General features: G+C 58.5%; 1 protein-coding gene across 1 annotated transcript in view; it reads right to left on the bottom strand.

Moving 5' to 3' along the window:
- The window catches only part of LOC123277824 (serine/threonine-protein phosphatase 2A regulatory subunit B'' subunit beta-like), a 57,196-nt gene extending 40,634 nt beyond the window's left edge, over positions 1–16,562 (bottom strand). The window contains exons 1-2 of the mRNA XM_070493306.1: positions 16,024–16,562; positions 2,817–3,002 (exon numbers count right to left, since the gene is read on the bottom strand). Of these exons, the coding sequence (XP_070349407.1) occupies positions 2,817–3,002; positions 16,024–16,368 (531 nt within the window). The 5' untranslated portion in view covers positions 16,369–16,562. The remainder of the gene's footprint in view (positions 1–2,816; positions 3,003–16,023) is intronic.
- Between the last annotated feature and the right edge of the window lie 594 nt (positions 16,563–17,156).

Genomic DNA, 17,156 nt, shown 5'->3' with positions numbered 1-17,156 from the left:
AGCTTGAGAAGGAACAAAGCTGGGGGACTCACACGTCCCATTTCAAAACCGACTACAAAGCAGCAGTAGTCAACACAGGGTGGGACTGGCATAAAAACACAAGGACAGGTCAAGGGCTAGAATCAGAATCCAGTACTAAACCCTCATATTTATGGGGAACTGATTTTCAACAAGGGGGCCAGGGCCGCTGGACGGGGAAAGAATGGTCTCTTCAGCCTTGCTGCTGAGACAACTGGATTTCCAGACGTAAAAAATGGAGTTTGACCGCTGCATCACTATATTCAAAAATTAACTCAAAATGGATCAAAGACCTAGACGTAAAGGCCAAAACTAGAAACTCTCAGGAAAAAACAAAAGCAAATCTTCATGACCTTGCATCGGGTAATGATTTCTTGGATATGACAGCAAAAGTACGGGCAACAAATGAAAAAATAGATAAAATGAACTTTGTCAAACAAACAAAAACTTTTTGGCATCATGGAAGACTATCAAAAACTGAAAAAAGGGGTCAGCCTGGTGGTACAGTAGTTAAGTTTGCACACTCTGCTTCGGTGGCCCAGTGTTGGTGGGTTCAGATCCTGGGCACAGACTTACACACCGCTCAACAAGCCATGCTGTTGCAGCAGCCCACATCCAAAATAGAGGAAGACTGGCACAGATGTTAGCTCAGGTCCAGTCTTCCTCAGCAAAAAAAAAAAAAGGTTAAAAAAGACTCAGGTCAATTCTCAGTTTTTCAGGTGCTGAGTACATATAATTAAAAAAAAGAAAAAACAACTCAGAGAATGGGAAAAAATGTCTGCACACCAAGTATTGGATAAGGGACTTGAATCTAGAATATATAAAGAACTCTTACAATTGGACAATAAAGTGACAAGCCAGTTAAAGAACGGGCACAGAATCTAAACAAACATTTCTACAAAGAAGATGCACAAATAGCCAATAAGCAGATGAAAAGCTGCTCAACATGACAGTCTTCAGGGAAATGCGAGTCAAAACCACCAGGAGACACTTCGTGCCCCCTAGGACACGCTGTCTACAATCAGCAAGACACAAGTGCTGGCGAGGGTGTGAGAGATCGGAACCCTCCTACGCTGCCGGTGGGAACGCAAAATGGGGCAGCTGCTTTGGGAAATGGTCTTGTGGCTCCTCAAAGCGTTAAACATGGTGTCGCGATGTGTCCCAGCAATTCCACTCCTAGGTGTGTATATCTGAGAGAACCCTACACCTGCACACCAAGACTCGCACACACGTGTTCCAGCAGCCCTGTGCACCACAGCCCAAAGGTGGGCAAACCCAGACGTCCATCAGTTGATGAATGGATAAATGCACAACGGGACGCTGAAAGGACGTGCCACCGACACACGCCCCAATACGGACGAACCTTGAAAACACAGGCTCACTTGTATTTTTGCAATAAAGCACTTCCTTTATTGCTCCTCGCTTTACCGCGCTTTGCTTTATTGCATTTTTCACCAGACGCTCCACCAGCAAAGAGAAGATGACTTGCTGAAGGCTCAGGTGCTGGTTAGCATTTTTTAGCAATATGGTATTTTTTAATTAGGGTATGCAGTTTTCTTTAGCCATAATGCTATCACCCACTTAGACGACAGCGTAGCATAAACCTAACTTTTATCTGCACTCGTAAACCAAACAATTCGTGTGACTCGCTTTATGGCAACATTCACTTTGTTGTGGGGGCCTGGAGCCGAGCCCGCAGTGTCGCCGGGGTCTGACTGTGTGCTGAGGGAAAGAAGGCAGACACAAAAAGCCACACACGGTATGAATCTGTTTACATAAGATGTCCAGGATACTCGAACCTACAGAGACAGGAAGTGGATTAGTTGGGGGTGGGGGAGGGGGGAGGACAGCTAAAGGGTACAGGGTTTCTTTTAGGGGGTGACAAAAATGTCCTCCAGTTGACTACGATGATGGCTGCACAACTCTGGGCATACACTGCATTGTGCTGAGTTGTACATTTTAAATGGGTGAACTGTGGTCCGAGAGTTATATCTCAATAAAGCAGTTCCAACAAGAAAAGAGGACAAGCCCTAAAAACTGCAAGCAAAGGGAAGCACATGAACCATTCAGCAGGCGGAAGAGAACCTGCTCACAACACACATGGATGGAGGCTCAGCATCCAGAACAGGAAGAGACATTCCAGAGGGGAGGGTGGGGATGAAGAAAGATAGAGAAACCACCCCGGAAGCACAAGGGCAAAGGGGAAGAAGCACAAGCACCCCAATGCAGCCTGAAGGCGGAGCTCACAAGCACAGCCCAAGGCAGCCCGATCCATGGGGGAGCGGGACGCATCAACGCCAGCACCCAGGAGGGGCCGTGCCAGCCGCCGGCTACACGGGAGCCTTCCCACATGGCTGAGGCGATGTGGGAAACCACGACTGTGCTTGTCTACACGTGTCTACACATGTCAACATGGATGGCCTAGAGACATGCCACCGAATTTCAAAACCAAATGATGAGACGATGCACGGGGGATCGTGTGTTAGGCTAAGTTCAAAATCAACATGTTGCTGCACATGGACTGTGGGTCCACTGGCACCCACCCTAGACAGGGAGAGACACGGGGCAGGAGGGCGCAGAGGAAGGCCCAGGCTGGACCTAGGGGATCAGTTGCTTAAAAAATGCAAAGGTGAACGCTGCTCCATCTGGGAGGGCAACAACGCACAGGCATGTCTGTCTTCAATATTTGGCACAACCGTTAATACAGAGTCTCCACTGTGTTTCAGATCCTGAAAACAGAACACAAGCACCGACCCGTGAACGTGGTGCTGCCCAGAGGCAGCACGCGGGGCACCCACCTTGGCCACCTTGCCCATGTCCTCCATGGTGGCTCTCTCGTGCGGAAACTGGGGGAAGGTCCGCTCAATCTTGGCGATGACGGCATCGACGTTCACTGTCCCCTGCGGACGGCCTTGGGGGAAGTAGAAGGTGGGGATGCTCTGGCTGCTGGCTGGTGGCAGGGGCTCCTCCTTCTTTGTCTGGACCTGAGAAATGAGACAGGTGGTGAGGACTTGGGAACAGGAACCACCGTCCTCACATGAACCCGTAACAGACAGAGGCGGCACCGTTCTCAAAGTGAGCGCACGGGGCCACGGAACCCCAATGTGCACAGAACGCCAGACAATCCTGGGGGCCAACTCCAGCCACGAGGCCACCCACACCCGAAAGGTCACACACCACAAGGGAGTGTCACATACCACTGATCCCCACTGCTGAGCCTGCCCCAGCCCTGCCTCAGTGTGACCCTGCAACAGCGACAGCTGATGGCCCAGGCTGCCTGGGAGGCCGGCACAGGTCCTTGTGGGGAGCCTGCCCCGCAGTCCTCCTGGGGTCAGGGTCCTGCAGGTGGGCCGTCAATGGCACTCGCTCACAGCCAGGACAGGTGTGGCCTCTCTTTGGGGCCCACACCTGCAGTCGCTGGTTCCCACGTGTGCCTCCCGGAGAATGGGACATACGTCTGTCACCTGACCTGGGATGGCCCTCCAGGAAAGGATCTGGCCCTGCGGCCTCTTTCTCGCCAGAAGGCAGAACGGCAGCTGAGCCACCCCAAGTGAAGCCAGCACCTTCAGCAGCAACTACCTCGGAGAAGTTTGACCTCCTGACACGCTTTCCAAGACACAGTGGTGTCGGGACGTGCCCTCGGGGATTCAGGGAGCTGACCTGCTGTGGGGCTGTCGTTACAGGCGGAAGGGGGGACTCTGTATATAAAACACGGTTGTTTAAAATGCCCCCAAGCAGAAAGAGCTGTTCAGTGGACCTGGTTAAGGAATGACTGCCGAAAGTTGGCCCCAGGCTGGGTCTGCAGCACCGAGGGGGGAGAGGCTCTGAGCCTCCTCTGAGGCCGAGCCCATGAGGCTCGCTGTTCCCGCCACAGCGGGCACGGTAGCCCAGCAGGACTCAGCAGCATCTCCCCGCTGACTCAGGAGAGGCCTTCTGGGGCCAGAAACAGCTCCTGGGAGCCGGGTCGTAGACGGCCGTTGAGGACCAGGCACCCGGTCGGCCTCGACGGGCAGTGACGGGGAGGCACAGTCTGGCCCGTGGACGCATCTCCGGTCCACACCCTGCATTCTATGGCTGGGGACACGAGGCCACAGTCTCAAGAGGCAGGAACAGCCCAGCGTCCTACTGGGGAAGGACTGGACTGAGCAGCGAAAACCCAATGCCTGAGGCCACGGGGGCTGATGGGGCCGGGAGTGGGCAGATGGTCAGGAGAGTGCACTGTGACGGTCCCCAACTCAACAAGGTCTGGGGAACCCAATGCACACGGGACACCATGGGACCACATAGGACCTGCAGACCCTGAGCGTGCAGGAGACACACACACAACACAGCAGGCCGAGGAAATGACACAGAGGATTCAGGGCGGGCCCAGTGACCGGGCACAGCGTGGTTCTTACCCAGAGGAACGGCACCGCCAGCAGGCCCGAACGCCCAGGTGGAGGGGTCCCCTCCATGCGCCGCGGGGCACTCACATGTCAGCCACCCTCCCCAAGGCCAAGTGACAGAGCACAGCTCATGCAGCCACCGCCTCATGCCACAGGGACCAGGGGCTGGAACACCAGATACCAACAGCACTACCAATTTGCCACCAGGACACACAGTCAACACGGCTCCACACTGAAACCTGCGGGTGTCCTACACATCTCGTCCTGCAACGGGGGCCTCTTCCCCACCTAGCTGCAGCCTCTGGGACTGGCTAGCGTCCTCCTCAGTCCATCAGTCCATCTCAGGGACGGCCCATGTTCTCTCAGTCACGTCTCGGGATGGCCCCACGTCCCCCTCACTCATGTCTTGGGATGGCCCCCCAAGTCCCCTCAGTCACGTCTCAGGACGGCCCTGCATCCCCTCACTCACGTCCCGGGACGGTCCCTCATCCCCCTCATTCACGTCTCAGGAGGGGCCCATGTCCCCCTCAGTCATGTCTCGGGGTGGCCCCGCATCCCCTCACTCACGTCTCAGCATGGCCCCATGTCCCCTTCAGTCACATCTCGGGATGGCCCCGCGTCCCCTCAGTCACGTCTTGGGACGGCCTTGCATCCTCTCAGTCACGTCCCGGGACGCCCTGTGTCACCTGCTTTCCCTCCAGCACTAGGAGGAGGAGTCACTTGTAAACGCTTTCTGTCCTGCCCCACTGACGTGACCCACAGACGGCAGCAACACGTCCAGAGGTGTTGCTGTCCTGAGTCTGCTGTACTGGGGGGCTATGGGGAGAGCCTGCAGACGCACGACAATGGGCCCTGTGATCACAACAGGGCAAATAAAACAGTCAGGGGTTTGACGCAGGGTCACCTCAGTGCTGAGAGCCTAGAGGCAGATGTGGACAGCGCGGTGATCAGAAAGGAGAGGCTGCAAAGGGCGGCCCTGAGGTTCCGGCACCTATTGCAGGCCGGCTGTGCTGAGCGAGGCGGGTCTGCCATGGACGGTGGGAAGCACGAGGACCACACCGTGGACTGAGCTGCAGAGCAGAGGCTGGACGATGACCTCGGGCCCACCCTTCACGAGACTTGGCCCGAGTCAGCACCCAGGGACACAGGCTGATCCCCCTCCTCCCAGCCCAGGATGTCCTGCTCCACAGGGATTGGGTTACAGTGTCAGAATCGCTGAGTCCTGATGTGACAGCCCTGCACAGCAGCACTGGGCCAAAACCACACCAACTGTGGCCCAGGGACAGGCGGGAGGGGAAGCCACACCCAGAGCTGCCTCCTTGGAAGGAGAGGGTTCGGTTCAACAGACCTGCTGGGGGTGCCCACGATTCGCTTTGAGGAAGATAACTTTTCCCCTCGATTTCTGGAACAAAGACTGAGGACCGTTTTTCGTTTTTTTAATTTTTTGTGAGGAAGATTGTTACTGAGCTAACATCTGTCCCAATCTTCTTCTACTTCATATGAAGGAAGCCGCCTCAGCGTGACTTGACGAGCGGTGCTAGGTCTGCGCCTGGGATCCGAACCGGTGAACCCCAGGCCACCGAAGTGGAGCCTGTAAACTTAACTGCTGTGCCCCCGGGGCAGGCCCCTGAGTGCCTATGTTTACTTGCCCTGTGGCGGTGGTTCCGTTTTCCCGTCTTTCTCTTTTCCTCTCTCCAGCGAGGCGGAATCAATTGCGAGCCCAATGCCCTGAGCTGTCGGCCACAGTCGCTGCCCTTGTACCTTTGTGCAAGACGGTGTTGGTGTTTCCTGAGCACCGACCACATCTTCCCATGCACCATCTCACTCAACTGCCACGTTCAGGACAATCTGTGACTGACGTGCCACCAGCATCCTGTATTCACGGTGGGAAAACTGAGGCACGAGGAGTCTGGCGCTCCAGGCAGAGGGCAGGGCACCTACACTGTGGGGTGGCTGCCCCTGGGCTGGTTCTGGAGCAGTTGTCAACCATGTGCCTTCTCCCCAGTACATGGCTGGGCTGACACAGACCCCTGGGCTGCTAAGTCACAGGGACGTCGTTCCCTGCTGGTCAGTGCTAGGAGGCCGTGCACCTGGTCACCTGGGAAAGGACAAGGAAGAGGGATGACAGCGCTGCTACGCCTCCATGCAGACCCACTGCTTGGCCTCTCGCCTACGACCAGGTGTGATTCCTGAAAACGAAGTTGCTGTCACCGTGTCAGCCGGCTTCTGCCAAACCCGTTACACAGTTAATACTCAGGCCGGTCCTGAGAAATGGACTTTGACAAAATGGACAGAACGTGACAAAGAACTTAAATCAAATCTTCCTGCGTCTGTCAGTGCACAGCAATCCACCACGAGGCTCACCCTCGCCCCCCTGGCTGGCCCGAGTGTCTCCATGGGCGCCCTCCTCCATCTGGATGGCCACAGGCAAACTCCAGCTGGCGACGGCGTGATGCTGACTCCACCACACGAAGCCCTGAGAGCAGCGGGGTGGGCTCACTGGGGCGTCCTGGACATGTGGTGCCAGGCCCTGTGTCGCTCACACCCACTATCCATTCCCCCTCCTGTGGAGACATAGGGACATTTCCTGCCCAAGGGCTGCCAAGCGACAGCTCTGGAACCTTGCTGGACACTCACGAGGAAGTCTGTCTTCATCTGCACAAGTCACGCGTGGTGACGAGACCTGCTCATGAATCCGCTGTCTACGCAGATGCGAATCCAGGCTGGGATCCGCGAGGAAGGCTGTGCCCTGGGGTCCTGGCGGCTCTGCCTGGGGAAGTAATGTGGCCTTTGTGCCCTGGTGACCTTGCAGTGACCCGGCCGCCAGCACGCGTGAGGGGAGGGCGGGAGGCCAGCATGCCCCTTTGTGGAGCAGCAGCAGCAGCGAGTGCTCGTGGCTCCTGTCCTGGGCGTGAGGATACACGCAAGCACCTCCTGACGGGGCTTCGGGGGCCTGGTGTCCCTGGTGCTGGTGTCTGCACACACCACAGTCCTAAAGGTGGGCGATCCCCACCACGGGCTGGGTGCCTGTCCTGCGTTGTTTAAAGGTGAGCGAGTGCAAGAAGCTTACAAAGGCCCCGATCTGAATGGGAGCACAGGGAGGCGGCCGGCACGGCCTCAGCACCGCGAGAGTGTGGCTCATCCACGTGCTCCTGTGGGAGGAGCTCCGGGGGCCACCACCATCTCCGACACTGCATTCCCTCCTGCCCCGTCAGCAGAGGGCGCCATCACACTGAGGTTGTGCCGTCTGGGGGAACTAAGACACCACACGGGCATCATACTCCACCCCCACCGTACTCTGAACCGGGTGGAGCATCTCCTCATTTGTCTAAAAGGCAAGGACACCATCTTCCCTGCCCCTTCTCTGCTCCACGCTGTGCCGTCATTTCTGTTCCTCCTCTGACCATTCCCAGGGCGGCACGTGTCTTCGGCTTTGTGAGTTTTGTCCTCCGTCCCCAGGCCCCACGTCTTTTTATTTACTTTGTGACGTCTGTCACCACACGGGAGTTTTTAGATCACGTTTGTAGTCAGCTTCATTCTCTCGTTGGTCTAACAGATGGTCCAAGGCAGCACTGGGAGCTACTTTATGACATCTGAGCACGTGCCCTGTGCTCGTGAACTCAGAACGACGGGCACCACAGGGACAACGTCTGAGGTCTGTACAGTGGCCAATCGACCCTCCATGGCCCTGCTGGGCGGGGAGGCCTCGGAGAACAGGAGAGGCCGGAGGTACAGACAAGGACATGGGGGACCAGTTCCAAGGAGGATGGATACCGGGCCCCCGTGACGCAGGCTCGGCCGCGGTCCAGGAGGGGGAAGCTGATGGGCCACCAGAGCAGAGGGGCCAGCCTGGGCCAAGGGCACGGGGAGCCCCAGGTCCTGTGTGGGCCTCGCAAGGGGCCGAAACCACGCGTCAGAAGCGAGTTCACCAAACCTCTGTGGGTGGAGACGCGCCAACGCGTCTTCCGAAGCTGCAAAGACTGAGCACTCTAGGAGGCAGTATTCACACTGCACGGGATGAACCACATCTGACGGTTTCTACCCGCTTCCTGAGCACATGGGGCAGAGATTCCCACGACAGCGATGGCACTGGCTCAGTCACCTGTTCCTCCTTCTCCATCCCCCACTGTCTGCTGGTCCGCTTGTCTCCAGGGGCAGGAACAGGAAGGGGATGGGGCTCAACAGCCAAATGGGCCTCCCAGTCAGGACTGGCGGGGAAGGGCCTGCTGGTCGCGATGGAGACACACACACATATGCACACACACGCGTGAGGCCCCCACGCCCAGGGCTGCCACGCGAGGGCCTGTCTCTGCCTCAGCTCGTGTGTCTGTTCCTGGGGGTGGACACACAGCTCGCCGATCTCCAGGAACCCCTCGCCTCGTGCGGCAGCCTGGGTCCTTCTGACCCTGGAACACAGCAGAGCTCCTGTCTTCCTCTGCTCTGGGCCCTGAGGCCTGGCCCCGAGGACACACGCATGGCTCCATGAGACATGACCTTCTGGACAGCGGCACAGGACGGGCAGAGCGGGACACGAGCGAGCTTACTGCCTGGGGAGCTTGACCACGGTGGAGGGAGGACACCCACATGGGCTGCGCAGTGAGAGACGGCCCCTGTGGTCAGAGCCATGCAGACAGGGGGAATTTGGCAGATGGAGGGAGGGAGGAAGGGAGGCAGCTACAAACTTAGAGGCAAAGACACAACCACAGGTCTTTGGTGCTCTTGACAGCGCCCTGCAGACACCCCGCATGGCCACACTGGCTGCTGCCAGCAGGAGGGCTTCCCTTGAGGGCGCCACACGTCCCTTCCACCAACACGCTGGTACAGGAGGACGGTCCCCTGGGTCAGGAGTTTGAGAACCACTGCACCACAGCTCCCTGGGGGACAGCGGGTGTGTGGAGGCGCTAACGACTGCCCCTGTCACTGCCCACCTCAGGGCCTTTGTGCCTACTGTTCCCAGGTGCCCCACAAACACTGCCTTACCTCATCTAAGACCATGATCAGATCCCACCTGCCACTAGCATGTCATCAACAGACAACACAACACCCCCAGCCTGAGCCCACTCCCACCTGCCGTCCCCTCACACCAACCATCGTCCCAGGTCACAAGGTCATCCCTGACACACCACACATCCCACCCCACCTGCCGCCCCCTCATAGTAACCATTACCCCAGGTCACAAGGTCATCCCTGACAGGACACCCCAGGTCATGAGGTCATCCCTGACAGAACACACATCCCACCCCACCTTCCACCCCTTCACAGGAACCTCACCCCAAGTCACAAGGTCATCCCTGACAGAACACACATCCCACCCCATCTGCTGCCCCCTCACAGGATACATCACCACAGGTCACAAGGTTATCCCTGACAGAACACACATCCCACCCCGCCTGCCGCCCCTTCACAGGCACTGTCACCCCAGTCAGGCTCTGTAGGCTTTTCTGTCATCCCATCTAGAAGGTGCAGCTACCCTCCAGTACCTGGCACAGAGCAGGCCCCCAACAATATGCAGTGATGGAACACACATCCCAAAGAGCTCCCCTGAAAGGAAAACACCTTTCGCTGTGTTCGGAAAGCTGCTACCTCAGAGAACTTGGCCACGTGACTCTGTTTCCCTCTGTCCACAGTGAGTCTCTCCCAGCCTGGAACCTTCCATGTCTCTCACACTCATGGGGAAGCAAGCGTCTCCCACCAACTCACTCCCTGAGGCACAGCGCAACGCTGGATGACCCAGTTCTGGTGCTGGACTTGCAGAATCACGCAGGGAGAGGTAAATGCTAACACGTGTGCTCTTTCTGTGGCCCTGTCAAGACCCAGGTGCCCGGACCAGCCCTTCTGAGGAAGGCAGCTGGAAATGCTGGCGAGAGCACTTGACAAACATCTTCCTGAGTGCCTCACGGACTGGCAAGAGAGGAAGGACTCTCAGGGCACGGACGCTGGGAAGGGGCACCCCGCGAGGACAGGAGAGGCTGGACAGGTGCTGCCTTCAGGCAGTGCACTCAAGGGGGTGAAGTGACCGTCACCTCACAGTGTTGCAGAGCTCGGGGACAGGAGGCAACATCCAGCATCCGATGGAGGCTGCCCCCTGAGCGGGATCCCGGGGGCTGCCCCTGCAGCAAGAAGAATGAACTGGAAATAAATCCCCACCAACCTCTGACCCCAGGAAGGAAAGGACAATCATAGGCCTGGAAGCTGGTGCTGCATCAAGGGGCTGGGGGCAGGGGGTGGTGGCGAAGCTCCCGAGAGCTCACAGCAGACTCCCAGTCAAGTGTGCAAACCAAATGTACATCCTGTGCCTGGTCCCCAAACCCTCCAGCCGACGACGTCAGGCTGCCGCAGATCAGCAGTGCCCGGAAGCAGCAAGATGTGCTGAGGCGAACCATCCTCAACTCGGGACTCAGAAAATGCCCCAAGTTCCAAGGAAAGTGAGGCGTTCATGATCAAAACGCACAAACACACATGGAAGGAAGGCACCATGGGGGAGAGCCGGCAAGCAGGGAGCAGCCGGGCTGGCAAAGACTCCGGACTCTGACGTTGCTGAGAATGAGAGCCGACACGCTTCGTATATCAAGACAGGGAGAGGCTTGAAGATGCAAGAGTGAGGAGACTTAAGACAGCCCCAAATAAAACGTCCAGAAGAACAGGAAACACACTTGCTTTCTGGGTTGCAGAGCAGAGCAGCACAGCTGGGAGAGACTCGTGCCCCGGGAGGGAGGAGACGCAGGTGCTGAGCCTGAAGCTGCAGAGCTGGAGACACATCCTGAGACCTGAGGCCCAAGGAACCCCAAGCAGGAGTCCTTGGAGCGACCCACACTGCACACTGGACGACGAGACTGGACAACACCCAAGACAGCGGCAGATCCTCAGAACCTGCCACAAGGAGACGGAACGGAACAGAAAAGGGGACCGTCTCCAAAGGAGCGACCCAGGAGCCCTACAGCCAGCTTCTCAACAGAAATGCAGGGGCCAGAGCTGGAGGAGAGCGGCTGCCCTTTTGCCCAAACGCCACCTCCCAGGAGGTGTCTGCCACACAAAACCAACATGGAGACAGTTTGAGACCAAAACGGAAGAAAAGCAAAAGTGAGCCGGCCACCGTCAGCAGACGCTGGTCCAGGATGTGCGGGGGACTGTGCGTCAGGCAGAAGCCAAGTGCTCCTGACGCAAGTGGGAGATGCAGGAAAGGGGAGGATGGGGGGCAAATCTCAACACGCTGACTGTGTGAATCATCATAAGAAGGTGATTTTATTTCTTTTTAAAAACCCTCCGAAGGCAACAACAGCAGTGTAAAATGAATGGGGTCATGGAATGGAAGTGTCTGAGAGTTTTGTTTTTTTTTGTTGAAGATTAGCCCTGAGCATCTGCCGATCCTCCTCTTTTTGCTGAGGAAGACTGGCCCTGAGCTAACATCCGTGCCCATCTTCCTCTACTTTATATGTGGGACGCCTACCACAGCATGGCTTGCCAAGTGGTGCCATGTCTGCATCTGGGATCCGAACTGGTGAACCCCGGGCCGCCGAAGCAGAACATGCTCACTTAACTGCTGCGCCACTGGGCCAGACCCCATCTGAGTGTTTTGAGCTGGAAGGCAAAGGTATTAATTTTTCACCTGGAAAAATCCAGTAGTGGCCATTTCTAGGATGAGCAGTCAGCCAGGATCAAGGGAATACTCCAAAGTAGGAGAGGAAAAGAGAAAGAGGAGGCAAGAAAGGACAGGACGAAAATAAACCAAGATGGACGAACAGTCATAACACGTGGAAACAGACAAACGACACAGTTAAAAGATGAAGATCAGAAGGAAAAAGACAATCGTGTCTATTCACAAGAGACACACATAAGACGTAAGGGCGCAGAGGGTGAACATCTTCTCAAAAGACGGAAAAGGGTAGAGGGGCCATGGGGTGGCTGGACTGACGTGCACACAGGAGGTGGAGGTGTGGACAGTACTAGAGAGACAGGGACCGCGTCAGGCCGGGCGACCAGGGAAAACGACGCGCCTCAGAGCTGGCCGACGTTGGCCCCAGGAGCCCCGCATGGACACGGCAGACGCTGCAGGGAAAAGCAGAGGTCCAGCCCCCAGGGAGGCCGGGCCCAGCTCCCCGGAGCGATGATGGAGCTGACCGGACAACGAGAAACAAACAGCCTTCTGCGGACAGGGGAGATTTACAAGTTTAATCTCCGGGACAGAAATAGATGAGGCCCCAGCACAGCTGCGGCTCTCACATTCTTTTCCAACACACAGGGCGCCGTTGGGGGCTGGCTGCCTCCTGGGCCACAAAACAGGTCTCAGCAGGTCCTGCAGGGACCGTGGGGCGCATTCCCCGACCTCCAGGGGACGCGGCCAGATGACTGGGATGAACAAAAGTGGCAAAAACACACACGTGTGTATGTGAAAGGAGAGTCCTAAAGTACGGCTCAGGCCTCTTAAAAAATGACAACCAGCCGACCAGGTGGCATTCAGGTCCCCAAGTCTCTCGCCTGGGCTCCCACCCGCCCCGCCCCACGCAGGCCCCCTGCAGCCCCGATCAAGGGGCACTGCCTCACGGAGAGCTACTTCTGTAGAGGGCCCCGGCCGCCTGCTCCCTGACTCGACCCCACTCCTGGGACCTCAGACTCGACCGCGGGCCTCCCAGAACACACAGTGGGGCTGAGCGGTGCCCCCATGACCAAAATCCAAGCCCTGGGATAAAGCAAAGGCATCTCTTTTCCCACAGAAGGGTGTGGGGGAGCCCAGCAGAAATCCGTCCAGCTGTGTCTCTGGGGTCACACCTCCCAACACCAGCCTTGGACGGTCAGGTCCCAGAGGGGTCAGACAGCACGTGCTGGGACATCGGATGGGTCCCTCCGACTCCAACGGGCCAGGACAGGGCACAGGTGGCAGAATGAGAGCAGGCCAGGCAGGGACGCTGGGCCGGAGCGGCCAAGCCCAGCAGCGTCCTGGGCAGCCCCGTCTGAGACCGGATACAGCAGCGAGGCCGGGACGGGGCCCTGGACGGGGCCAGGGAGCTCAGGGGGGCAGACTGTGGATTCCAGGCGAGCCCAGGCCCCAAAGATGCTGCCACCCGAGCTTTCTCCTCGGCTCCTGTGGACCCTCCACACCAGCTGGCAGGAGGTGCGTCAACTAAACGCACGAACGACACTCCACTCTGACAGATGGGAGCCAGAGGTCAAAGTTTAACACAGGGGAGCCAAAGACAACAACGGGGGAGCCAGGCCCTGCACACGGGTTCGTGCGAAGGATCTCCCTCCAGCACAGGAGGGGCCGGGCTCACTGTGGAGGCTGCTGGGCCACCCGCGCTCACAGGAGGGAGCAGAGCTGTGTCCCCAACACTGACACAGACGGGGGAGCCCGGCTGAGCGGGGTCCCCGGCCTGGACACTGACTGTCAGCTTGGCTCTGCACCTGCCCCACAGGATGGGCTCCCATGGGGGCGTGCGTGCGGCTCTGGAGTGGCCTATGAGGGGAACCTGCATCCACAGCTGAGTGGACAGAGGGGCCGCTTCCAGCTGCCAGGGTCCTGGGAATGTGGATCAAAGGGGGTATTCATGACCCTTCCTGCAGGGTACTGTGACCCCACCCAGACTGGGACCCCAGACTGTGACCCACTTGCCAGCTGGGACGGGCAGAGCTGGGAGGCCCAGCTGTCACCCCAGGGAGGGGAGGTCAGCTCAGAGTCCAGGACTGTCCCCAGGGGGTGGCCACACTGGGGTCTGGAATGATGCTCAGCGGGGTCTGTGTGCCCACCTGAAGGACCCTGCAGGGAGGCTGGACAGCGAGTCCGGGCCCACAGCAAGGTGACAGAGTGGAGGAGCAGAGGCGCCCGTCAACTGTGCCTGAGCCTGTTTGTGGAGAGCAGGCGATGGGACCCCCAGGGTACAGGACGCTCAGGACCCCTTCCAGCGGGGTGAGCCGAGCACGTCCTGGGCTTGAGGGAGCCTGCAGTGACCACCGGGAGTTGGCGCTGCTCGGAGCCCAGAAGGCCCGAGAATCCCTGGGCAGGGTGGGCGGGTGGACATGGGAGGCGGGAGCAGGGATGGCTCCACTGTGGACGGCACAGCCGTGCCCCAGAGTCCTCTGCTCTGGGCCAGGGGGGCCCACTGAGCGGGTGGCATGGCCGTCAGGCTGAAGCACCACCTCCCTCCCTCCACCCCCAGCCTCTCCCTCTACCCCCAGCCTCTCCCTCCACCCCCAGCCTCTCCCAAAGATGTTTGCTGACCCCCCCAAGGTTGTGTCCCGAATCCGCCCTCCAACATCCTGGGGTGAAAGGAGCCAGGAGAACTCTCCTTCTGCTCCTCCCACAACCCCCATGAGAAAGACCCACTGGCCCACCGCCTGCACCCCAGGGAGCACTCACGTTATGCAATGCACATCGTCACGGCTGAGAAACAAGGTTGAGACATGTTTTCTGTGACAAGAAACAACTTCCCATGAAATGAATTCATAAAGTTTGATTCCTAAAAAGTGATTTTCGTTTGATAAGCAGCAGCCCTAAAGCAATGCAGACTTTCCTGCATGGGCTCTGCGGGGAGCCGGGCCCCCAGGCACGACCATCCTCCTGGGCGAGGCTGGAGGGATTTCCGGGTCTCCCACACAGCCCAGTGGACCATCAGGAGAAACCCTAACTGCCCCACATCTGTCTTCCTATCGTCAAAGCAGGACCCGTGTGGGGCAGATTCCACTCTTGGATCTCCAAATGCAGGCACTTTCCTTAAAATCTAGGGACAGACTCACACCTTCCCCAGCTGCAGACAAAACTTTAGAAGTTGGAAGACACAAGACAGGAAAAATTCCCAAGCTGTGTAAAAGCTGAGATATGATCCCAGAAAAACTCCCATTAAAATATCAGCAGAAAGCAGGTCTTTTTTTCCCCCAGATGGCCCAGTCTGACTGGATGTCATTTTTTTTGGCCACAACAGGACGTTAAGTCCTGGCCTGGAGAAAAAGTGTGGGTGTCTAACTGCAAGAGGCGAGGCGTTCAGGGGCAGGAGCCCCGGCCCCAAGCCCTGTGGCCCTGCCCCCGGCACCGGCCCAGAGCTGAGGCGAGGACAAGATCTGCCACGGAGACCCCTCGAGTCACAGACAGACTCTGGGGATCACGGGCTGTCTGATGCTTCCAAACGACTGGGTCCCTCAAACTAACTCGTAACACGTCCAAGGTGTAGACACAGCAGGTCTTACTCCTCTGAGCACACACAACCATGGAGAGGGTGTCTACATGCCAAGTACTCACTATCAGCACCGAGCCATCCACTTGCCCGGCCCATGTGTGCAGATCCCCACAGCCCAGTAAACACCACGTGGCCGAGAAGGCCAGGCGTCCCACAGGGCCGTGTCATCACGGAGATGGCCGTGACCATGGGCCAGGCTTCCCACTGGGACCACAGGGTCAGGCCCCCACCTGAGCCGGAACCTGTCCATGCGCCGGGGGCTTTCATCCTGGCTGCACCGCGGCACCTGCTGCCAAAACTCCAGCAACGGGCGAGCTCTTAGGAGCTCTCCCAGCAACTTCACGCGGGACCCACGCTCCCTGCACGGGTGGGTGTGAGCAGCCCCTGGCCCCCCCCCACACCAGGGAGGGACTCGGGAGGGACCCGGGTGGGCCGGGGGGTGACATGCGGCAGACCTGGACCTGCTGGAAGGCCTTGAGCCTCTTCTTGAAGCGGGAGGGCAGCACAAAGTCGCAGCCGCGGGCCAGTGAGGCCAGCTCCTGCCTCAGGTTGGGGTCCTGGCGCAGCAACCGCTTGCGGAGCCGCATGTCGGCTCGCGTGGGCTGCCAGGGCCCGGGCCAGGCACCTCGCTCTGGCTCTTGCTCTCGGGGCTGGGCCTGGCCGGGGCTGCTGGGCTCGGGGCGGCAGCTGCGCCCGGCAGGACGGTTGGGGTGGCTGGGCTCAGCGCGCTCCGTGCGTTGCCGGCCAGGCGCTGTGGGGCCGGTCCCGGCGGCCCATTCCACAGGCTGAGGAGGGCACATGGCTGGAGGAGGGGTGGCAGGCCACCCCTCCCGCGGGCGGGTGGGCCGGCGGCTGTGCAGGCGGGAGCGGACACCCGATGCGCCCTGACCGAGCAGCTCTCTCTGCGCGGCTGCTGAGGGTGCGGGAGGCCGTGCAGGGGGCAGTGTCTGCAGGGACCCCGGCTGTGGCTCAGTGCGGACGCACAGGGCACAAACAGGTCAGCAAGGACAGCCGATCTGGGGCCGCCTGCCAGCACTCGCACAGCGGGGAGGTGGCGCTCTCCCCAGAAGCAAAGCCTGCCCGCCTGCCCCGTGAAAGGGGACCTGCCACAGGCTCCTCGCGGAGGAGCGGGTTCTGCACTGAGGCCCCAGCCCGGGACCCAGATGCAGCCAAGCAGCTGTTCCCTCACTGAAAAGGCACTGGGAACAAAGGGGTCTGCCCGTCCCAGCTTCCCCTGCTTGTTAGAGGCTGAGAAAACATACTGAAGCTGCAAAGGACACCCGAAAGTTTTCTCTTCAAAAATCGGGTGAGGGAATGAGTATTCTGGCTTCTGTAGTCTTGGTGCCGGTTCCACACGACAACGTAGAATGTCAGGACAGGGCAGAAAGTACCACAACATACAAGGTAACAATATGGAACGACAGTGTGGAACGTCACGACAAAGTACCAAGTAACCAGAACGTCCAAAATAACGACAGCGCACAAAGTACCGACAGGGCAGAACGTAACCACAACGCAGGATGTAGCGCTAACACACACCGTAAGGTAGGAGCCGGTCACATAAACGCCAACAGTGCAGCAGACAGCA

This window comes from Equus asinus, chromosome 21 (genome assembly GCF_041296235.1).
Source record: "Equus asinus isolate D_3611 breed Donkey chromosome 21, EquAss-T2T_v2, whole genome shotgun sequence".
NCBI classification, from domain to species: Eukaryota; Metazoa; Chordata; class Mammalia; order Perissodactyla; family Equidae; genus Equus; species Equus asinus.
This window is presented reverse-complemented; position numbering and strand designations above follow the sequence as displayed.